The sequence below is a fragment of the Osmerus eperlanus genome, chromosome 6 (assembly GCF_963692335.1).
Source record: "Osmerus eperlanus chromosome 6, fOsmEpe2.1, whole genome shotgun sequence".
Classification (NCBI taxonomy): domain Eukaryota; kingdom Metazoa; phylum Chordata; class Actinopteri; order Osmeriformes; family Osmeridae; genus Osmerus; species Osmerus eperlanus.
The window spans coordinates 15664389-15688128 of record NC_085023.1 but is presented as its reverse complement, the minus strand read 5'-3'; the positions used below and the strand labels follow the sequence as shown (position 1 = coordinate 15688128).

At 48.1% G+C, this 23740-nt stretch overlaps 2 protein-coding genes across 4 annotated transcripts in view; one reads left to right on the top strand and one right to left on the bottom strand.

Moving 5' to 3' along the window:
• Nucleotides 1–2155: 2155 nt before the first annotated feature.
• On the bottom strand, nucleotides 2156–20576 carry plekhh2 (pleckstrin homology domain containing, family H (with MyTH4 domain) member 2). 3 transcript variants are annotated; one of them, XM_062463857.1, is made up of 30 exons: nucleotides 20420–20576; nucleotides 18502–18657; nucleotides 12475–12537; nucleotides 12204–12353; nucleotides 11862–11945; nucleotides 11686–11767; nucleotides 11326–11502; nucleotides 10289–11151; nucleotides 10105–10180; nucleotides 9825–9919; nucleotides 9526–9688; nucleotides 9061–9197; nucleotides 8677–8790; nucleotides 8501–8587; nucleotides 7904–8062; nucleotides 7676–7756; nucleotides 7413–7592; nucleotides 7212–7320; nucleotides 6884–6996; nucleotides 6570–6749; nucleotides 6338–6435; nucleotides 6004–6181; nucleotides 5700–5855; nucleotides 5498–5595; nucleotides 5116–5257; nucleotides 4846–4991; nucleotides 4508–4637; nucleotides 3503–3589; nucleotides 3212–3361; nucleotides 2156–3040 (listed from the first exon to the last, which is right to left on the bottom strand). In XM_062463857.1, the coding sequence occupies exons 2-30, from the start codon at nucleotides 18622–18624 to the stop codon at nucleotides 2855–2857; spliced, it is 4407 nt and encodes a 1468-aa protein (XP_062319841.1). In that variant the 5' UTR covers nucleotides 18625–18657; nucleotides 20420–20576; the 3' UTR covers nucleotides 2156–2854. The 3 variants fall into 3 exon arrangements, 2 of the variants coding, with proteins under 2 accessions (XP_062319841.1, XP_062319842.1); XM_062463858.1 differs by having other exon boundaries at nucleotides 12204–12347; XR_009930639.1 differs by lacking the exons at nucleotides 2156–3040; nucleotides 3212–3361 and having other exon boundaries at nucleotides 4508–4633.
• Nucleotides 20577–20749: 173 nt separating this feature from the next.
• Nucleotides 20750–23740, top strand: part of thada (THADA armadillo repeat containing) — a 45136-nt gene continuing 42145 nt past the window's right edge. The window contains exons 1-9 of the mRNA XM_062463856.1: nucleotides 20750–20935; nucleotides 21318–21397; nucleotides 21492–21601; nucleotides 21722–21852; nucleotides 22006–22154; nucleotides 22267–22299; nucleotides 22623–22671; nucleotides 22773–22966; nucleotides 23161–23255. Of these exons, the coding sequence (XP_062319840.1) occupies nucleotides 21325–21397; nucleotides 21492–21601; nucleotides 21722–21852; nucleotides 22006–22154; nucleotides 22267–22299; nucleotides 22623–22671; nucleotides 22773–22966; nucleotides 23161–23255 (834 nt within the window). The 5' untranslated portion in view covers nucleotides 20750–20935; nucleotides 21318–21324. The remainder of the gene's footprint in view (nucleotides 20936–21317; nucleotides 21398–21491; nucleotides 21602–21721; nucleotides 21853–22005; nucleotides 22155–22266; nucleotides 22300–22622; nucleotides 22672–22772; nucleotides 22967–23160; nucleotides 23256–23740) is intronic.

The following is a 23740-nucleotide window of genomic DNA, read 5'->3' as shown; positions in this document are numbered from 1 at the left end:
GCATGTCCTTATTTTTATTCAGTCACTTGATTGGTCCCTGATGGTGAGTTGCACAACCAATGGATGATTGCCCTTGAAAATGACAGATCTTTTTGGTTAGGGTTGTGTTGATGGAAAAGTACTGTGTCGAATCTGGGTGGGTGGGGTAACACAAAACTGGTGAACTATGCATAGTGTGATGAAGCCAAGATGACTTTGCTAGGTCAGCCAATATGGGACACATTTCTTTTGTGACTGTCTCGTACAATGCGATTCTTAACTTGCACTTCTGTTTTGAAGGGATATATTTATACTTTTTCAAGCCTTAGTAAAACAGTTTCCCACAGATGTCTAGAAACGGGAAGCCCAGAGATTGTTGACCCATCAGTGTTGGATCTATACTTCTGATAACCTGTGTTTAACACTACAACAATACTATGCACTCTAGGGAGTGTTTTATTTAGTTTCCACTAACACTTGAGGTCTCTGTCCCATAAGTCACATAAGTCAAACTGGCTGGGAGTGTCTATTTGTAAGTTACAAAGGTAAGTTTTGTGCAATCTGAATGCTGATTTCACCTCGTGGGTTTTTGCGAAAATGCCCTGTATTCTGAACATAAGGTTTTGGCATTTCTGCATGTTTGCTTTTCCATTTTAACTTATGAATATTTATTGAGTTGTATTGTATATATCTCATTGCTAACGCAAGAAACAAATCAAGTAGTTACGAGCCATAGGGTTTTCTGTCCAGTTGACTAGACTTGTGTTGGTACCATGACAACACCTGTTTGGAAGCGGAAACTTTCACAAGGCGGCTGAAACTTTCATGTCCAACCTGTTTCTCAGGTTTACGTCTGTGCTGTGTTCCCTACTGAGCTATGCTGCTTCTACCCTGTAGGCTCACCTCAACTGGATAGTAACCAGTGTTTACTACAAAATGGAGGTCAAAGGAGATAAGCTGATGGAATGATAGTTATTTTAAGTGTGAGAGAGAACCCCAAAGGCAATTTATCAACTGAAGAACCAAGAGGAAGACTCAAGAAGCATCCCCAGTTGTATTTTATACAGTCGTGTACATGTTATTTTATCATCAAGAAGACGATTGAACACTGCTTTTTCAAACTCCTGTTTCTGGAATGCTGTATATTTGTTCTTTTGAAGACCAGAAACTAGTGAGTGAAGCAGTAAATTGATTCTTATCGAATTCCAAAATTCGAATGATGTTTTTCTTTCACTCAGTGCCTTACGTTTCTTGTTGTTGCGTCGGTTTTACCTGAACTGAAATGAAATGACACAAACCAATGCTATGCTCTATTACGCCACCCTTCGTAAAACCCCTCTGGCTCAGACTTGTTTGGGCAGGTGTAGTGTGTCATCCCTTCCCCCCTCACCATACCTGGAACTAGGTGTGTCAGTCCCCGGAGTTTCATACCTCCATCGTTTCTATGCATGGTTTCAGAACGTCAGTCACAAAGTAACCAATCAGCACAGGAGGACAGGTAAGTATGTCAGTAATGTTGTGAGTAAAGGTAGATATTAAGGGATGCATTATTTTTGTGTTAATGTTGTTGTTCCTTTTGGTTAGGTCGAGTCATCTGTCTCCTTGTCCGCTTGTGTAACCGTAAAAAAATCTAAGACAAGATTCCTGTGTGAACATATCTGAAAGATGACAACGTTACAACTGTCTTTTCTTCATTGGGATTTTCTTTAAGTCTGTTTAGAACAGAACTAAAAAGGGTTTAAGTTTTCCAAAGTCATTTAATTAAACATATGTTAATGAAAACTGCAAATATGTTTACATGAAGGTCTTTCAATACAATATAATTCAAAATAAATACAGTACCAAATACAATACCTAACACTTCTAAAACCGTTCTTAAATATATTTGAGAACTACCAGTATAACATGACTCATTCTTAGGTAAAGGGTAATGTGGTGGTATCATCCTTTAATCCAGGTCAAATCCCTCCTCCACACACCCAACCTTCCTGTCTCTTGCCCAAACATGCCACCTACGCTTTTGTCACATGTTCTGTCTCCCTCTTTCCCCCCTGCTCCACCCCTCTCCTCTCTCCCCTGAAACAAAGCCTTCTAGCTATCCTCACTGTAAAAATCTAATTTTCATACTGGAAATGGTTCAGTGCCCCCAGGGTATTCAGTAACCAAGAAGAAGCAGTGCCTGACCAGCTCTTTAATACCAACGTCTTTCCCAACACACCCAAGTGAACCAATACTCAGAACAATGCTTTCATTTATCTCTGCCCATTAATGTGCAAGATAAACAGGCCCAACTCTCTAGTAAATACTCATACTCGACTTCCTTAAGGGGGAGCACAGCAGTCATTTTAGGAGCTTTTTAAAATAAAGTTACATACCCAACCTTTTTGTAATCGTAGAACATAAAAAGCTATTTAAAGGCACGTCAACTTTGTGAATGGCATCTGGCTAGCAACTTTAGAAGCATTTTAAAACATAAAAAAACATTTAAAAAAACACATAGATTAATTTAAACTACAGAGGATCGTGGAGCCTGAAGCGCAAGGTATTTAATAAATAAATCTGACATTTCTCTTTGGTATTGGTATTTGACTTTGGTAGATATTTGGTATCTGTGTGAGTCAAAAGGTAATTTCTCACAGGTTACGGCACAGTGATATAAATCATTACACTGGAGTTTGTCAGTTCCTAGTCATGTGACCAAGGTTGCTTTCCATTCCAGGAAGTTGTCAGCCACCACCCTATCCATACATCCTATGTAAAGAGAATACAGGGGAAGAAACTTCTAGAATGGAATACGCCCAGTACCATGTATTTTGAACAGCCCCAGTCATGTCAGGTGTAGCTGTCCATCCAGCCTGAAGGGGGGGGGGGGTGCTCACAGCAGAGTAGGAGCCTTACTGGGTCGGCCCATTGCTGGAGGTGATTTGCTCCTGAGCTCCTTGCTTTTGAGATTGACAGGCTGAGCCACCAGTAAGGCTGGGGCAGAGAGATGGTGGGCGGCGGCTTTCTGCTGATGGGCACTGTTAATGTAGCTGGCAATGAGGAGGGTAATCTCTCTGATCTGCCAAACAGAAGCACTTCACATAAATATGCAAATATTGATGAGCACAAAATGAGACTGAGCCTCTAAAATAGAGAATAGGGAAATAATGTGAAACTGTGTTTGAGTCTTTACATGTAACCTAAACCTGAAAGTGTGTAAAACTGTATGTTGGTCAGCTCAAACACACACCTTGGAAGTAGCCATGGTAAACAGGTGCTTCTCTGTGGGCTTGTCTTTGGTAGCGTTGCTGCCGATACTCTGACCCACCACCAGCATGAAGTCCTGCCTACAGCCTCCAAACGTCATCAAGTTCTTATAGGAGTGGGACACCAGTAGTTTCTACACAGACAGACAGACAGACAGGTTGACAGACAGGTCAACAGACATGATGCGTGACAAGTCTTGTTGAGCTCAAGCAGAACCCCCAGGCAGCTATGAGGTTGTATCACATGGATCTGTGGTCCAGACAGAAACACTTACAATAGAGTTGTGCTCCAGCACGCTGATACCATCCTCATGCACAGCCAGCCACACCCTGGCTCCCTGCTCTGGATATGGGCTGATGGACTGTGGAGTACAGAGGCAGGAATAAAGAGATGGAGAGAGAGAGAGAGAGAGAGAGAGAGAGAGACAGACAGACAATGAGAGAGAGAGAGAGAGAGAGAGAGAGAGAGAGAGAGAGAGAGAGAGAGAGAGAGAGAGAGAGAGAGAGGTCACGTCTTTTCACATCCTGAGGTGATATCCAGCCAGACTCCTCCTCTATCCAGGAAGTCTCTGTCAAAACAAGATACAGCAGGAAGCAGAGAGACCTCGGGACTGGGTAGGTGCAGTTGATGTCTTTGCCAGGACATGTGAGGGGTTTGTGGGGAGGGAGGGAGGGGTGAGAGGGGGGTCAGAGGAGAGACACAGCACGGGGAGAGAACAGAAAGTGGAGGAAGACAGACTCCAAAATGAGAGGGGACGAGGGAATGAGAGAGAGGAGGAGAAAGGGAGGAAGGCCAAGGGAACAATGGAAAAGGAGAGATGGAGAGATAGAGAGAGAAATACAGTGATATTGAAAGACAGAGAGAGAAGAGAGAGAGAGAGAGAGAGAGAGAGAGAGAGAGAGAGAGAGAGAGAGAGAGAGAGAGAGAGAGTTTGTACAGGCACTTATATAATCAGCCCAGGGCCACTGACTCACTAGAGCAATCAGAGAACAGCCTAGCGTTAGGGCACGGGTGCATGGTGGAGACCTACAGTACCTTGCTTTTCTGGGGATTTGTTGAGGGTCAAGGTCAGTCTGATAACGCCCATAGTGAACAAGGCACTAGGGGAAAAGCCTGTATGGCTGTGATCAGTGGAGCATTGGGACATAGCCCCCAGCCTTGTGTGCTGCCATGGCTCTAAACACCACTCAGCTGGCAGAGAGAGAGAGTTGCTTGTTGTTGTGATGGGAGAAAATGTAACCATTAACTTGCATTCACACATGCACAAACGCACACACACCTCTGCCTCGAATAGCTTGGCTCCAAAGAAGGGCCACTTCCTGGCCACAGTCAGGTAGATCCTAACACACTCAGATGAACTCCGACCCCTGAGGGAGGCCCAGCGGGTTGACAGGCGCTGGCGCAGCTGTCTGATGGACGGAGGGAGAGAGGGAGAGGGACGGAGTGAGAAAGAGAGAGAGAGGGAGGGAGGGAAGGAGGGAGCGAGGGAGAGAGGTTGTGGGAAATGTGTGGGAAATGTGTGGGAAGCCCAAAAATGATTGGTTAGATTATCACAATGGTGGGAAATACTGTATGTGTCAACATTAAAGTGAAAGTCACCATGTCAACATGTTTTACCTGAGCTGATCCTCTGTGGAGGTCCTACGGTAATGTCTGGGGTAGAACCGCTCAAGAACCTGTTTGAGAGTCTGAGTAGACTTTGTCTTGGCTGAGCTGGGGTTGGTCGGGGTGGAGAAGGGACGCTCAAAGTCTCCAAATTCCACCTCAGTGACACAACAAAGAGAAAAGGTATCTTGAGGAATAACGACTCCGTAACAAACTGACTTCACAGGACCACCCAACACAATTAAACTCATAAGAGAAAAGAGTCCATGTTCTCTGGTAGACCTGTGCAAGCAGGGCAGACATCTCTAGAGCCAGCTCCTTGTTGACAGGAAAGTGTCCAGCAACGATGGCCTCGTTGGCCTGGAAGGCCAGGAGGAGTCTCTCCCTCTCCGACTCCCCCCTCACCTGGAGAGAGAAATACAGTCTGCACCCAGGCAGCGAGACAGGCAGACAAAGAGACAGTCAGGCAAGAACCAAACAGGGCCATAGTAGGAATGCACTGTGTGGGCCATGAGGACTTCCTTTATGCACTTTTTCTATGTACGTCACTGAATGCATAACATTTTAATGTCAATAACACGTTTGTATTTGAAGTTAGTGGGAATCCTTGGAGCTCATTGCTTAATTTGCAATATTTGAAGGCAGTTCAAATATGAATACCCACCTGTTCTTGTCAGTGAGGCGAACAGTCCTGGTATTCTCAGACTTGCCAGTGTGCTGCTCCTTGGCAGCTTGCTCCCACTTGGAGATGATATCACATATCTTCAAGATGAGGAAAGCAAATGGAAAGCACATTACTATATGTTTGTGGGCACAGAAAAATGTGTGTGAGCGTGAGTGCGCTTAAACAAATGAATCAGGCTAACCTTGATGCCCCCCTGTAGACAGTGCTCCAGCTCTCGTCCAGTAGGGTCGTCCGTGTAGAGGCTGAATCCTGATTGGCTAGTTTTCCTCATGCCCGTGTCCTGGTTGAGTCGACACTGAAACTCCTCCACCGTGGTAGAGGCATCAAAACCCACCACCTGAGGGGACAAACATTCTCTGGAGGTCCAGTATGTCCATGCTATCATCAGCCCACTCTGGCATGACTGAGTAGCTTTGTGTGTGTGTGTGGGGGGTACGTGCATGAGTGTGTGTGGTGAGTGAGACTGTGTGTGTGGCAGTCTCTACCTGGTAAGTGTTATTGAGGAAGTGGACAGGCACACTGAAGGGCAGCGAGTGGTGGTAGGGGTTCCTGAGGAGAATTGACAGGATCTCCATACGAGACGCCCTGGCCTGCCTTTCTCCCTTCTGCTGCGTCCGCTCGACCGACCGCTGGCAGTAGATGGCGTACTTCCCTGCCTCCGTCCTGCCCGACACCACAGAGAAAAGGAGGGGAGAGTCCAGTCAAAGCAGAGTCAAACACAGGGCCGACTCTGTGAGAGCCTATGGTAACTGGAGCAGGTGGGGATTTGCGTGAATGTGCGTAAATCATGTGCAGAGGTTTAGGGTGGTGCATGTTTACCTGGAGTCTCCATGTCTTTTCAGATGACCCTGCAGCAACCACAGGAAGGTGTGCTGTGGCAGAAACAGTCCAACACACAAGGCTAGGAACTGCCAGCCCTGGTAAACACCACACACACACACAGACACACACACACCCACACACATACGCAGTTACTTCTAGAGTACTACAGTAACATCGTGCAGAACATTTAAATGGACAAATACTGCCATCTTGGGGCCACAGTGTGTACCTGCAGGGGTCCGGACTGCCCTTGGGGCTGTCTCTTACGCGTCTGTTTGATGAGCTGACAGAAGAACTCATTCTGAAGCTCAGGGTGGGTCAGACACACCTGCAAAGCACTCTGGGCCAGGGAGACATGGTAGTCGATGGCCGGGGCATCGATGGCCACATTGATAAAGAGCTGGCACGTCTGGAAAAGACGGAGAAAGAGATACGGGGATGAAGAGTGACAGTGAGTCTGTGTGTGTGTCTGTGTGTGTGTGTGTCTGTCTGTGTGTCTGTGTGTGTGTCTGTGTGTGTGTGTGTACCGGACAGTGGTCAAACCTTGAAGAGTTTGATGGCCTCTGTCTGCAGGGCCTGAGAGGGCAGCGTGGTGAGGGGAGAGGACAGCCCCTCCTTACTGAAACACAGCATGGGATGCCTCCAGATCTGAGAGTCTGACAGAGAGAGAGAGAGAGAGAGAGAGAGAGAGAGAAACAGAAAGAAAGAGAGAGAGAGAAAGAGAGAGAGGGAGAGAGAGAAAGAGAGAGAGAAAGAAAGAGAGAGACAGAGAGATAAAGAGAGAGAGAGTGAAGGGAGAGGATAAGGTGAGGGGTCAGGAGCATACTCACTCGACACTGACTGTGAAGAGGACTCAGGTCGAAACACTCACTTGGATCTCCGTCCAGATTGAACAGTTTGCCAACCAGCTGCTCAAACTCTGTGCCCACGCTGCCCACTGTGGTGCCCGCTGCCACTGACAGGTGGTACAGCCAGGCCTCCTAAACATCCCGCCACAGAGGAAACACCCGTATCGGTACACAGTGTAGTCAAGCAGTTCATCCACATATTCCGTATTGCCATTTTCGGTTACCTTCTCGTGCCGCGATTCGATGAGAAGGTAGGTGGGGCCTTGCTCTTGGGGATGGACAGCAATGGTGTAGGGTGTGGGCTGTAAGCCCCGCCCACATGACTTCAAGTCTTCGTCAGAGTCACGTGACCTGTCGACTTCCTCCACTCTTGCCTCCCACAACTTGATCTGACCCAGGGGGAACTGAGGACACGCACAAAAAAACGTTAGACGCAAACACACACACTTGAGAGTTGAGAAGCAGCCTATCTTGGTGCAGTCCGTACCTTGTCTTCCTGGTTCCTGAAGTAGTAGAGTGTTTTACCGAGGAGGGCGCACCACACTCGCTTGGAGTAGCCATGCTTCACCTGGAATATCGACAAACATCTTCAATGAACCCATATTCACACTCTGGATCTCAAACGTCAAGTCAGTGGGCACATTGAGGCCGGTGCAAATATGTACAGTCATGGTATGAGACAACGTGGGGTAGGAGTGTGTGTGTGTGTGTGTACCTTGAGCAGCATGCCCTTCATGCCAGGCCGTATCTCAGGCTGAGTGAACAGTGGGCTGGCAGCCTTGACTCTCAGCACACTCTGCAGCACCCTCAACCACTCCTCCAGGAGGTTAGGGGAGTCGGCCTTCAGGTAGTACACACGCTTCCCTGTCACAATCTGACACACACACGCAAACACACACACACACACGCAGTAGTCATGAGTACAGAGTATTTGGTTGGATTCTATCATGCATATCTATGTATACACTATAGCACAGAATTAAGATATCTTAACACACACACACACACACACGCAGTAGTCATGAGTACAGAGTATTTGGTTGGATTCTATCATGCATATCTATGTATACACTATAGCACAGAATTAAGATATCTTAACACACACACACACACAGTAGTCATGAGTACAGAGTATTTGGTTGGATTCTATCATGCATATCTATGTATACACTATAGCACAGAATTAAGATATCTTAACACACACACACACAGTAGTCATGAGTACAGAGTATTTGGTTGGATTCTATCATGCATATCTATGTATACACTATAGCACAGAATTAAGATATCTTAACACACACACACACAGTACCTGTAGAACTTGTTTCCCGTCGCCGCGGGCGATGCTGCTGGTGCCGTTGACCTCCACCTGGCCTTGAGGTCGCCTGATGACATCGCTCTGGGGAAACACATCACACAGATTCGCTGAGCAAGTGATACTATAAGTCAAAACCAGGACTGTGTTGTAGTTTATTAGGTCAAACTGACAGGTGACTTGTAGTACAGCAGTTCTCCATCTTTGAGGACAAACCAACGTCTATTCCAGGTCTTTTTCCAGGTCTTCACCATCTTCAGAAGGTATCCAGACTTCTCCATAGACTCCTATAGCACACAAGTTTATGTCTGTGTAAATAACCACTGGCTCACTTACTTCATTAATTGTGATTAACAACCAGCTACGTAGCTAACTAGCTCGCTTCCGTGGTGGTTCGAACATCTCCTGATAGGAAATGGACGAGAATGATAGTGGGTGTGTGTGTGTGTATATGTACGTGTGTGTGTGTGTGTATATGTACGTGTGTGTGTGTGTGTGTATATGTACGTGTGTGTGTGTGTGTATATGTACATGTGTGTGTGTTTGAGTGTTCTTACACTCTTGCCGTTGTCGCTGGTGGAGGAGCAGGTCTTGGGGAACTTGGTCTCGGGCTCAGAGCAGTCTGTGTCAGTGGAGTAGGCATCAGGGGGGATGGCGTAGTCACTCTCTGATGTCATCGATGACATGGACACAGCTGGAGTGGACATGGAGGAGACACATCAGGTATACAGTACAGTCCATGGGAGGCGTTACATTTAGGCATGTGTGTGTGCGTCCAAGGTTATCTGTCTGTGAGAGGTCAGGGAGTCAGGTGGCTGAGCGGTTAGGGAATCGGGCTAGTAATCAGAAGGTTGCCGGTTCGATTCCCGGCATTGCAAAATGACGTTGTGTCCTTGGGCAAGGCACTTCACCCTACTTGCCTCGGGGGAATGTCCCTGTACTTACTGTAAGTCGCTCTGGATAAGAGCGTCTGCTAAATGACTAAATGTAAATGTGTGTTTATGTGTGTGTGTGCTGCCTACCCCTCTTGAGGGAGCAGGGGCTGCTGGGGCGGCCATCTTTGCGGGAGCTGGAGCCGGAGGTGTGGGAGCTGCAGACCGAGCCCTCCTCCTCTCCTGAACTGGACGACTCCTCCGAGCTGGACGACTCCTCGGAGAACGCACTGCTGCTCAGCAGAGTGGCCTTCTGTAGGAGCACAAACACCCTCTGTCAGCGCTCTCTCTCTCTCTCTCTCTCTCTCTCTCTCTCTCTCTCTCTCTCTCTCTCTCTCTCTCTCTCTCTCTCACACACACACACACACACACAGACAGACACTACCTACCCCCTTCAGAGTTGTGTAAACAGGTGTGGTCATGTTCTTATAGATGAGGGATGTGTAGAGCACGAAGGCAGGGTATGAGGACTGGAGGGAGGGGTCTGGAACAGAGAGGACACCATCAGCCAAGCACAGAGCTCTCTCTCTCTCTCTCTCTCTCTCTCTCTCTCTCTCTCTCTCTCTCTCTCTCTCTCTCTCTCTCTCTCTCTCTCTCTCTCTCTCTCTCTCTCTCTCTCTCAGGGCTGGTGGTGAGAAAGGGAGTTGAGCAAGTGTGTCTGTAACTCACCTTTGCTAGCAGGGTCTGTGCTTGAGGTCTCTGACAGTCTGATTCCAGACTTGGCCACGGCGTATATCCTGCTCTCCTAAAGGAGCAGGGCATTTATATGAGAACATGTCCAGAGACTGTATATAGGAGCTGGTATGACAGCAACGCAGGTCGGTTTCCACAGTGGTGCCCTGGCTGTACTTACCCAGGAGGGGAACCTGTGGAGAGGGGGGGTGGGGGGCTTGCTCCCTGGCAAGGTGGACAGAGAGTCAGGGCTCTCTGGAGGCTCATCCGTGTCAGTGGTGGGCGAGGCTGGCAAGGCGGGTGAGGTTGGCAAGGTGGCCGGCTGTTGCTGCATTTCTTTCCCCAACTCCATGCCAGCCTCCTGATCCAGGTCTGTCTCCTGGGGCCGCAGGGGGCGGAGCATGCTGATGGCGTTGCGCGTGCGCCCGTGCGCCACTTCCGTGCTGACGGGCGGTTGGCTGAGGTGACGTTTCGCCAGGGCGACGCTCATCACCCCGAATCCCGCCGGCGTGCGCAGGCGCGGCTGTTTAGGCGAGGCGGGGGTGTCCCTGGGGTCTTGCAGCGGGGTGGGTCGCTTGGGGGTGAGGCTGGGGCTGGGGGTGTTGGCCTCGCTCGAGGACGAGGAGGAGTCCAACCTCTGGGACTGGAAGCGTTTGTTGAGCTCCTCGGAGGAGCAGTCCTCCAGCTTGGCCCCCCTGACCTCCTCCCTGTCCCCCAGCCCCCCCTCGCTGGACCCCGCCAGGCTGAAGCGAGGCCGGTCCGTCCGCTGCATGTCGTCGTCAAACAGGGAGCTGCTGTCGTCACTGGCCGTGAGGTAGGTCTCGCTGCCCGGGCGGCTGTACGCCAGCGCAGAGCCCACGTCCTCGCACGGCCCTCCCTCGCCCTCCGACGCGGCGCTGGAGAGGATGGAGGACACGCGGCGGGAGTCGGGACGCCCGGCGCCCTCACACACACGCTGGTCATCCAGGGGGGGGTCTGAGGGGCGTGGCTGGGCTGCTCTCTGGACACCATTCTCTGGGGAGGAGGTCTGCATTCTACTCTGGTCTGGGGAGAAAAACAACACAACCTGATGATATAGTGCATTTTTGATCACATATTATCAAATATATTACTGATGGCCATTGGTATATCATTCACCCTTATACAGTGAACTGCCATACGGTCAGTAATGGGGATGAGATATCCAGACTCTGCCATGATGACCGTGTCGGGTCTCACCTGCCCCCTCGGCCTCCCCCTCGGGCTGGGTGCTTAGGGTCCGCTGGGCCGGCTCTGGTCCCGTCAGCACCTGGGGGCTCTTCCCCCTCACCTGGAAACAGCCGAAGGTCAGGCTGCTGAGGCGCTGGGCCTCCCCGGGCCGGGCCGGGCTGCTGCCTGCTCGCTGCTGCTCCACCACTGGGAACACACACACACACACTGTGTACACACGTATATGCATTGATTCATACAAAGCTAGATTAACTACATGTCTGGTAGGACTAGATGTCTGCTCGAAGTAGCTGTTTGGGTGTGTGTGTGTGTGTGCATATGTTTGTGTGTATGTGGGTGTGGGTGTTAGTGGGTGTTGCTTCTCCTTACCTCGCACCTGTTTCTGTAGCTCCTGGAGCTGAGCTTCTTGATGCTGGTTGGTCTCTCTGAGCGCGGCACTCTCCACCTCAAACTAGGGACAACACACACGTCATGATACACAGGAACACACACACACACACACTCGTCATGTTCACCTACAGTACACCCTGACTCCAGTTCCCTACCTCCGACAGTTTGAGCATCACCCACTCCTTGATCCTGGCAGCTTTCTCCTCCACAGTCTTAGCATCCTGCAGGCGGATCTGTTTCTGTAGAGGCACAAGTGAACGTCACAAGATGAACGCATCCTTAACCCTACCTTCCTCCACTCCATTCAACAAGATTGAATCAGAATCTCTATTGTTAACTGCATTTACATCTACGTATATAGAACATAGATATTTATAAATAGTTCTAATTAACTTTTGTGTCTACTGTATCTGTTTTACTGACATTCGTTTCTTATTGGCTCTCTATTTGCTGCCCCCTAGTGTCAGGAGGTCAGAATGGGTGATTGGTGCCCATACCTGGTCCTCCAGCTGCTGTTCCATCAGGCTGATGACCTCCTCTTTCTCCTGCAGGAGACACTGGAGCTCCTGACAGCACCTGAACAGACGTAGCTCTGAGTCACCTGACTGACCTTCCGGAGCCTTCAGCTTCTCCTCCATCCACTGTAACTGAGAGACACACACACACATTTGCTAACGCCCAACCAGAGCCGACACACGTGAACACACACACACACACACATGCATGCTGACGGGCACATGCAAACACACACACACAAACACACTTTACCTGCTGGTGTGCTTTAAAGGCCCGCTTCTCAGCATCGATCACCTGAGTCTCCAGCTGCTGGATCTGTGTGTGAGAGAGACCAGATGGAACCAGGACATGAGGTTCCACACACACACTCCATCCTCAGGCCACGCCTTTTTCTTGTCTAGAACTGTGTGACCTCAATTGAATCCTTCACTCTGTCTTCCTTCCCCTCCTGCTCCTCCCCCCTCCTCTTCCTCCTGCTCCCCCTTCCTGCTCCTCCTCCTCCTCTTGCTCCTCCTCCTTCTCCTCCAGCTCCTTCTCTGAGTCCAAACACACCGGCAGAATGTTTACTCAGTCAGAGAGGTGAAATATCCAGCTCGACTCTGGCTAATACCACCAAATAAAGACTAGTGGAGAGTTGTGTTTGCTCGACATAGTGAGAGTGCCTTTCCAGATAACACTGCACAAGTTCTTAAATGGGCACAGCACACAGTTGCCCAGCAACCAAAAAGATGTAAAGTTCCCTGCGAAAGCTAAACTATAACCGACAGACTGTTCGTCTTGCCTATACCATTAGCGTGTGGAGTACAAAGCACTAGTCTTTATTTTTTTACTCTACAACAGCAATCATTGAGACACCCCCCCCCCCCCGCACCCTCACCCCCACCCCTCCTGCTAACACGGTTGGTGATGGTAGCAGTTATCCACAGGCCACAGTGTGTGGACGTGAAGGTGAACTGGAGTCCTGTGTCAAAAGGCACAGCGGCTCCTTTGTGTTGGCTGATCAGAGGGCACTCTGGGAAAGCTGCCGGGACCGTGTGAAACCCGGCAGGATATTAGCAGTGGAGAGCCGCTCTGTTGACACACTGCTACGCCACGTCTAGCCGACCAACACGGCTTGCACCGCGCTGCTTTGTCACGCCTGCTGTGCGCATGCACACACACGTGTACACACGGACACACACATGGACACACATACTCGGCGGGAGGGGAATAGGGAAGATAACTTTTACGAGGTGAATTCCTCTCAAATTCCTCAGCTCACAGCGGCGGAAGTGGCAGGGAACCGTCTGCTGAGGAAATCTTTCAGAGAGCCTGGAGCCCTGTGAAACTGAGGGCCAGATCACACTCTGGACCTGTGCTGACCTCTGGAGCCCTGGTCGACCCAACACACACACACACACTAAACCTGTATTCTGGACAGCATATATCGCTATAGGGTCATGACAAGGACTGAAGAAGAGAGAGATCTGGTTCTAGAGAAGTTATTGGACTGGACTCTGTGTCCTGGCTCTGGTGCTGTCCACCAATGTGTTCCCCTTTAGTTCCAGAGACCAGATGTACAAAGCCATGCCCAGTCTAGCCCAGCCTGTCTGAACTGATCCAGGCCAGCCAGCCCAGTCTGGCCCAGCCAGGCAAGAAGTAATTGTTGATCCTTTTATGGACAAAGGGATGGCAAGTAATCCATATGAAGTCAATCAATGGTATGTGTAACAGTGTGTGTGTCTCACATGTAACTGTGGAATGTGTGTGTGTGTATCACACGTGATTGAGGTGCAGGCAGAGAAGTGTTTTTGTACCTTTTAGTAGTCTTGGGTCTCGTTAAACCTTTTAAAAGCCCAGCTAGAAAGACACACATACGAAAACACTGTGGCCTAACCCCTCCCAGACGGACTGCAGGGTGTGTTCTGATCAAACACACCCATGACACTGGTAAATAAGTCCCAAACAGACATACACAGACGGACATTTGCAGAACGCTTTTCTCCGGAAAGCATTCTGCAGAGCCTATGGTCTTCCACAAATGAGTAACCACAGCTTTCTCTCAATACACAGATATAGCATAGAGCAGAGAACTGAACCATAATTACAGACCATATAGAGTGTAGCTGGAGAGAAGACACAGCAACAACACACTGCGCTCAGGGCGGACCCTCTGCGTGTGTATGTGCATCTGTGTTTGTCTAGTCATGTACAATACATGTGAGTGCATACAGGTGTGTGTGTGTCGGTAATCCATCTCATTTTACAGCTTGTGTATTCTGTGCAGTACTGAAGGGCTTGTTATTGATAGTAACTTGGGTTTACAATGTGGTAATCTGTTTTGTAAGGCCCATTACCAGTTCCCTGAAATACAAACACACATACACACAGCCCCTCCCAACCACCATCAAATGTCTGCACAACGCTAACACAGCTCTGCCACCAAATGGCTCACAGCACAGGACCTCGAAACTCACAACCTGTCCCTGTAACCTCTCGCATCATTCCACGAGCCCACATCTCAACAAGCCCCCTGCTTCGATCCACAACTCCAGTTAGCCTCCCATTCCTGAAATTCCTAGCCTGCCTCGTTGTGGCCAGCAACCCCCCTCTCCTTCTCTCCCTCCGTCCCTCCTCTCCGCCTCTTCCTCTCTCTCTCCCTCCATCCAAAGTTGGCTAACCAACTCACAAAGACTGCCCCTGTACACCAGCCATAGAGTTATTGGCTAGTTAGCTACATTAGCTAAAACACCACAAATTAGCGTTGATATTAGAGGAAGCAAACGTTAATACCTTATGATAGTCACTAGCTATTATTCGGTGTCTCAAGTTAGTCCATACAGTAAGCTCTTAGACACTTGAGAAACTGCTGAGTGGGGGGATTGTGCGTATGTGCAGATCTTGTACTGTGACCCTCACCTTGGGCTTGGTGATTAGCCCAAACACAGAACCCCTTTGAGGAGACCCCTCAACACACACACACACAAATTACACACACACATGCAGTTTCTGTCACGAGGAGGAGAAGGGAGCAAAAGTTATAAACGTAGGTGGAATTCTGTGAGCAGATGTAGCCGATAATGGGCCAGCCACCAAATCAGAAGCATATGTTAGTGAAGCACCACAGGGGGCAGTAGTGAGGCTTACTGATGATACAAACCTGGCTTTCCTGTGTGTATGTGTGTATGTGAGTGTGTGCGTGTGTGTGTGAGAACGCGTGTATAAATATTTGAGGAAACAAAATCTGACAATTACTCCACATAAACATCAACGAGGTAAACAATCGAGGAGGCCAGCGAATGTAAGTGACATGTCGTGTCAGGGACACTTTGGGCCCATGTGACCAGTGATCCCCGACAGGAGGCCGCCGCCCACACAAATGTGGAATCAATCAGGGAGTGCCAGGCAGGAAGAGAGGAAGAACTCCGAAACAGAGCACACGTCTCCACCCCAACTGTGGTTTCTGGCTTTGAAACGATGCACTCGTGTGTGTGTGTTTGTGTGTGCTCTATAAAAACGGGTGAAATGTGTCTGTTAAGCCCCCAAGACCTCAGTCTATCTTCCTGTTGCTCATGCTCCATAAGGTCCCACTGTACAAGGGGGAGGGACTAAGGTCGAAATCTATCAGGACCAGTTCACTCTGGGATGGGAGGGAAGGATGAGAATAAAAACAGAATGAGAAAGAGAGAGGGAGAGCGAGAGAGAGGGCGACTAAATTTAAAGAGGAGGGGAGCAGAGGCAGTGCACCATCCTGGGAAAATCAAGCTTACACATAGCTCCTTTGTCTGTGGTAGTGAGACTGAGGTCTATGGTCCAGTGTTCTTGCTGACTGGCTCTGCAGCCGGAACCAACGCCCTCCTGGCCCTGCATCGCTCCCTCTACCCCGGGGCGCCCCAGTGGCTCACAGGGAAGAGCGCGTACCGTATGGGCTGAGGGCTTACCGCAGGCAGGGGCCAGGGTTCGATTATGGCCTGGGCAATTTCCTACATGTCATCCCCTCTCTCGCTCCTTGCCTTTCCTGTCTACCTCTAATTGTCCGTATCCAATAAAGCAGTCAAATTTCCCCCAAACTATATATACTCACTGTATATATATATCCCTCCCTCTACCCCAAACGCCCAGAGCCCTACAATGTTACGAGGAGAGGGATCCTTTGAGCCATGGATAAAGTGTGGAGTAAAGGAGAGTGATAATTAAGGGAGAGAGATAAAGAGTGGAGAACGATATTCCGAAAAAAAAGGTATCTGCATCGTGCCAAACATGGAAAAGTGTAGGCTGCACTCTGTTTCTCCCCTTCTCTCTCTGGATTCCAGCTCACTTCCTGTGCGACACACACTCTCTGTTTACAAACCCAGGAATTTCCTCCCCAGGGCCACTAAATGATTACATGGGCATTTATTTCTATTCCCCCCCCATCTCGGTCTCTCTCTCTTTCTCTCTCTCACTCTCGCTCTCTCTTTCTCCATCAGTCTACATCCCTCCTTCAACACCTTTCTAGGTTTTTCCCTATTCTCTTGCTTAGTCATCCAAAGTTTCGAGCCCGTTCTGACCTCCACACAGCGCTCATTCTTCATCATGGGATCCATCGTGATTCATACAGTAATCCTTACTTGACTAAAACACACTTTACCACATCTCTACAATACAAGCACAAAGAACAATGTATTGAAAACCAATCCCAGTCTTATTATGGAACTGCTTTATCGCCTGGTAAGGGAGGTTATTCTCACGTGAAATAGTGGACACCCACCCACTGCCCACTCAGCAAACCAGCCCACCACAGTGAATCATCACTTACACCTCTCCCATGCACTCTCTATCTCTCTCACTCTCTCTCTCACACACACACACACACGCACCCACACACACACAGACAGAGATTAAGGGAGATTCTTTGCAGCATACGTGAGCCCCCACACACCGAGGGCGCTGTTTAAAACAACAGTTGAGCTGACGCACTGGGAGTCCAGAGGCTGGAACAACAACAACACTGGAGCCTGCATGTCCAGCTCATGACCTCAGAGCAGTAGGAGGTCCACTTCGTTAGGGGGTCAGGGGTCGGGACCAGAGATGAAGACGTACTCTGTTTGTGTGCGTTTGACAGGGTCCTAACGGTTGAGGATATGAGGGATGAAAAGGATCTCCTCCTGCTTATTGAAAGGAGCAGTTTCCCTTCACTACAGCCTCCTCGGCCCAGGGTTGAAGTTGATGCAGCGTGGTGGGGGAGGATACAAAGAAATGAATGATGGGTTTCATGACAATGCTGTAGAGCAATTGTGTTTTCAGTCACATATAGTGGCAATAAAATAAAACATTTCTCCCAAAAAGCAAATCATCCACACTAAACATCCATGAAACCATAAAAACACATTTCTTGGACAAATTGTTTGGGTTTCCAACAGAACTTTGTACTTCAGTGAAGTTGGGTGTGTGTATCCCAGCATGCCATGCGTGGTGGAGCCTTGTAGTCAGGCTTCTGTTTACATTAACCTCTAATCAGAACTCCCTCGAGAAAGTCCTCAGATCTAGGCCAGTGGACTACAGGGCCCAGCCCCTCCTCCAGCCAGAAAGCCCAGGACTGAGGCTGGTACTCTCTGATTCTCACTCTCTTCCTCTCTGTCTCTTTGACTATCTCTCTTCCTTCCTCTCGGTATCTCTCTCCTTTCTATCTCTTCTCTTTCCCTCTCTCGCTCTCTCTTTCAAACACACACACACACACACACACGCACACACACACACACACACACACACACACACATACAGTACAAACACACATCTTAAAAGAGCCCGACATACCCCATAACCCGTCATAACCTAGATAGGGAGATACCTCCCCCCAACCCATTCATAGAGAGATGCCTTGCAATCCCCATGTTCAACATAGTGGAGAGAAAGACACAGAGAGAGAAAATAGGCCACAAAAGAAAGAAATAAATAGCTTTACTGATTGACCTTTAACCGAAGCTGATCCTTAGTTTCTGCTTGAAAGGCTGTCTGACTGACATTAATGCAGATGGTGGTTAATTTCAGATCAAGCGCCACAAGAGAGAAGAGAGGAAGCTGGTGAGGCATTGTGGGAGGAAACCACATAACGCCACATCTTTGTCCTGTTACAAACGAGAGCCTCTTAGCTCACTCAGCAAGAGATAAGCTATGAAGTGGTCAGTTAAATGCCCATGAAACAGAACTAGACTCTGTCTGAACTGTAGAAGTGAATGGGGACTACTTCCATGTTTAATGTCGATTTTTTTCTTTAAAGGCTTCTGAAGGCTTTATAGAGGATGAGAAGACATATGGTACCTTGTCCGCTGTGAGCTCTCGTATCTTGATGATCTGCACGCGGAACTTCATGAGCAGGGTCTCCAGAACGAAACACTTCTCCTTCCAGTCTTCCTGTCCCATGGTGCCCTCCCCCTCAGCCATGGTGCCTGACCCAGACCCCGACACCTCCAGCCTCTGGGGACACAATGCAGAGCCTTTGGAACATAACACAACATGTTATGCCTGATAAAAACATCCATATTAATTCCATCAGTATCGTCCCTCGCATGCGAGCAACCCTAATGAAAGCCCTCTCCCTGCCCTACATTATAACATCTATGAGATCATGCAGCGGACAATGACTAAACACTTGGATTCTCTGTCTTAAAAGTCATTTGAAAGATGAGTGGAAGAGAAGGGAAATGAGAAAAACATGGAGCAGAGACGGACAGGCTGCCATGTCGACACAGAGAGGTAGTTGTTTTACATCGGTTTTCCCCTCAAGCACCTGAAATGTTCCAGGGCCGGACCAAGCTGTGCGCACTAGACTGGGCAGAGGGCAGCACTACAGCTCGCCAAACAGAACACACAACACCTCAAAAACACACCTCCAACTGATGGACTGCCATCACATTTTCCATTATGAGCCCATGTTTATCATGAGTAACGTGTTAATAGGGAGAAACAGAGACAGAGAGCGAGGGAAAGAGAGAGAAACAGAGAGAGAGAGCTTTCATACTGTCATAAACTCTCATTAAGGTCCTGGCTTCTAAACAAAGCAAAACATGTGCAGAGGGCTGTAAACTAGCTTCCACTGGATGTTTTGCATTGTTTGTTTGCTGTGGTAAACAATGACTAAGGCTAGAGTCTGCTTCAAAAGAAACAAGTTGACACAACAAATCACAACAAAGAGAAAAAAATGACATTTCAGAAATTGAATATTACGTGGTGCCAACATATCTTTGCTTTTATAGAACAATGGCGTTCTATAATATGGTCTCATATCTTTATTATACCTAATGACTACCCCTGGCCCCCAGCCCTCAGGTTGATAATGCTATTTATTCTAATAAAACCCCACAAAGCTCCAGACTCCAATAGTTTCCTGATGTTGGTCTCCCCATCACCTTCTTACCTGTTGGGGCCTCCTTCTGTCACTAACCATAACCCTTACTCATACTAGACTGTTACCCCCCCGCTCCTCAGTTCTCCCTCTCTCTCCTTCACTCATCATCTTGAACTCCCTTTTACTCTCTGTCCATGACTCCTTCGCTTAATCTACCGCCCTCCTTTGTCCTCCAGCACGTGTGATGATGATGAGGGGATGGGAGGGGCGGAGGACATCAAAGATGTGTTGACCCTCGACCCCTGGGAAAGGGAGGATAGCTGTCTCTCTATCTACACAAGCTTCCTGTGAGCCTAACCAGAGTAGGCAGAAGACAAGTGTGAGTTGTAGAAGGGTGGGGGTGGTTTTAGTCGGTTACTTAGTCCACAGTTGATGATGTAGTACTACTGTATGTGTACATATAATGAGGTGGTGTTTATATACGTCACTAGGAGATTTATTATGTTTATCTTAACCCAATTGACTATTCATTTAGCTGGTCTGATTGAACAATATCAACATCATGTTGATAATGTGTTCGTTCTTCTCAACAGTCAGCCTATATTTTCCAACCAGACATAATCAGATGCTTAAATCAAATGATACAACTTAGATCTACAGAATTCAAAAAACGTATTCGTTGTTTTAGCATTCAACAATTACAATATCATTATAACTAAATCTGAATATGTCATGCTGGCTCTCAAAACGAAACTTAACAATTTTAACTGCTTGCCATTCTTTATAGGAAACAAAAACAACTCAATCTGAATGTCAGTCAGATTTATATCTCCCTCCAACCTCCCTTCAGAGAAAAAGGGTATCAATATCCCATATACATCCTGGACTTACCCTTCAAATGGTTGACAAAAGACAGCTGAGACAGGAATCTTACACCATTTCAGTAACAATGTCCATGTTGCTCTTAATACTCCTGTCGTATTATCCTAATTATGGAATAAAATCGAGGAATTTTCTCTTCTCCAAAAGTTTTCATTTCACTCCACACTCTGGCAAAGTTGAAAGAGGGCGTGCTCGAGGGCGTAGTTCTCCACAACTTCATCCAATCAAATGCGTGAAGGGCGTGGCAATGTAAATTTAGAATCGCGCTGACTTTCTGAAATCGACATACCTTTTAACCAATCAAAAGGGATCAAATATACGGTTGTGGAAACAGTCCAATCAAATCAAATTAGAGGCGGGTTACGATATTCTCCGGAATTGACGTTACACACGTGTAGCATGGATGTTAGCAATCTGTAGTAATAAACATCTGACACAATTCAATAACTGATGTTATCAAGTAATCGTTGTTATTGTGCATGTTCATCAGAGTGCAACCTTAACTTGAAGTTACGTAAAATCCTGGTAAGTGCCTTTCCTGCAGCAGTGGACCACTTTGCATGCATCATTCACAGCAAGCTAATGTTAGCTAGTGGGCTAACCGAACGAGAACAGTACTGTACTGGACCGCAACTGTACTCTACTGTCGGTTACTGCAAATACTAACCATAAATTGTGAAAGTGGAATATATTTAATTCGTTTGTACATGTTTAGCTCGTAAGAAAGTGCAGTGGAATATGCATGTGTTTGCGTGGGTCTGTACCAAGTTAGAGAGAGAGAGAGAGAGAGAGAGAGAGAAAATGAGTGAGAGTAAGTATCGTTTCCATACGGGGTACAGGTATGGATGTCCTGAGATGTAGTAAGTAAAGGTCGCCTCTAATTACATCTTTGGTTTTCTAGTGCCAGGGCAGTCATGGTGGTCAAGAAGAAAACAGTCAAGGTGGAGGCTGTGGTCCTAGACCCGGAGAAGCGGCAGAAGTTGAGAGGTAAGCTTTGCACTCTCTCTCTGTGTGTGTGTGTGTGTGTACTCGTGCAGTGTTTTCTTGAATGAACATGAACTGTGTTTGTGTGTTTTATCAGCCTCCTTGTCTGTTGTTGGAGGAGATGAGAAGATCAGCCAGGTAGCTCAGACTCTCCAGGAATTCCTGGTGCTGACTGACCCTGTGCAGCAAATCCAACTCGTCAAGAAGGTTCGTTTAGAGCTGTGGGCTTGTATCTGCAATGAAATGTATATCCAGTATCAGCAGTGTCTGACAGACCTGACCATAACATGGGTCAGGGTTATTCTAACAGGTTGTCTGACTCCTTAGGCAGGCTCTCTACTGGAAGTTTTGAGTGAGGAGGAGGGTCATGGTTCTCTGCTCCAGTCTTGTCTCCACACTCTGGCCCTGGTCTACACCTCCTTGCAGGCCAAGAACCCTCTACGCAGGGCCAGTGCCAGGTATGCCTCAGACAACCCCTCACCCCCACTTCCTCCCTCCTGTCCTCCACATTACCTTTCTCTCCATCTTAAACCTCTCCTGCCCTCCCTTATTTATTCCCAAGCCCCCCCCCCCCCCCTCGACTTCCTTCATCTCTGCCTGTCTCTCCTCAGTGCTCTGGGATCTGTGCCTGCCTGGATGCAGGAACAGACTGTGGGCTCTCTGACCCTCTGCCTGGCAGACTGCCTGTCATCCCACAACTCAGACCGGTACCCACACCTCGTAGACACAGTCACTTCCTGTTTGGATGGCTTTCCGCTTGGTATGTATCACATCTTTCGTACACAAACAGAACTTCCAGAAATGTTAACTTTCTAAGTAGTAATTACCCCGCTTCTGCTTCATTGTAATATATGCACTGTTATTGTTTCCAGGTGAGAGGTGTATTCATAGTTTGCTACCTGAAGGTAAGGGGGATCTTTAATCATCATTAGTCCCAGACCTGTTTGGATGTCACATTTAGAAACGGCTGAATATTTTCCCTTTCTTTTCTACATGTGTAACTACAGTAGGGTGAAAAGGTCTCGAGACCATACATCAAAGGGAAAAAGGGGGACATACCAAACACTACTACACTCTGAAAATCTTTTTCAAAGATTCAACTTTTCACTTTCATTCGAAGCAAATGCAAAATAGAAGTATATTGACCAGTGGTCTCCGACTTTTGGACCCTACTGTATGTGGATAACGACAGGCAAGGCTGAGTTCTCCACTGTTCTCTTACCTACAGTGTTGACGTTTCTTCAAAGAGCCTTGGATGAATATCTGCATCTAAACAGGTAGTACAGCCAGCCGGCCTCCTATATCCAGATTATACCCTCATTTCTGTCTGTTGTCCGGCTGACTGGTGTGTGTCTGTCGCCCCCTGCTGTTTCTCCAGTGGACTAGCAGGCAGACATGTGGCTCAGGCCCAGCTCATGCACTCATGTCTGGCTGCAGTCAAAGCCTCCATGCTGGTGGTGCAGAGATCCCAGGAGCCCATAACCTCCGCTCTAGAGGCTGCTCAGCCTCACTGCACTCTGGAGAACACCCTCAGTGGACTGCTGAACTGCTACACACACATCCTCACTGACGGTTAGTTGACACCAAGCTAGCTTGAGTCAGTATATGTGAGCACTGGGCTCTTGTCAGTCCTGAGTCTTGCATGGGAAATTGGATGGGTTTAAATCTCACCTTGGTTTGAATGGATGTGGCTTTGTTCTGTTCTGTAATCGGCCTCTCTCCCCCCCCCCCCCCCACCTCTCTCTTTTCCTTCTTCTGTTCTCCAGAGGAGTTTGTCCAGACAGTCCAGAGCACAGCAGGCATGGCCGTGGTCCTGTTGATCAGGTCTGTCATGGCCAGTAGAGATGGAGTGGCTGCAGTGGTGAGTTCTCTCTCTTTTTCTCTCTCTCATTGTCTGTCTGTCTGTCTCTCTCTCTCTCTCTCTCTCTCTCTCTCTCTCTCTCTCTCTCTCTCTCTCTCTCTCTCTCTCTCTCTCTCTCTCTCTCTCTCTCTCTCTCTCTCTCTCTCTCTCTCTCTCTCTTCTCTCTCTCTCTCTCTCTCCTCTCTCTCTCTCTCTCTCTCTCTCTCTCTCTGTCTCTGTCTCTGTCTCTCTCTCTCTCTCTCTCTCTCTCTCTCTCTCTCTCTCTCTCTCTCTCTCTCTCTCTCTCTCTCTCTCTCTCTCTCTCTCTCTCTCTCTCCTCTCTCTCTCTCTCTCTCTCTCTCTCTCTCTCTCTCTCTCTCTCTCTCTCCATTTCTCATTCACTCTCCATTTCTCATTCTTTCTTTCTCCTTTCAAATGAATTGTATATCTGAATTCTGTATCTTTTTTGAGAAGGATTCACTTTTTCCAGGTTAACAATAGTAGGG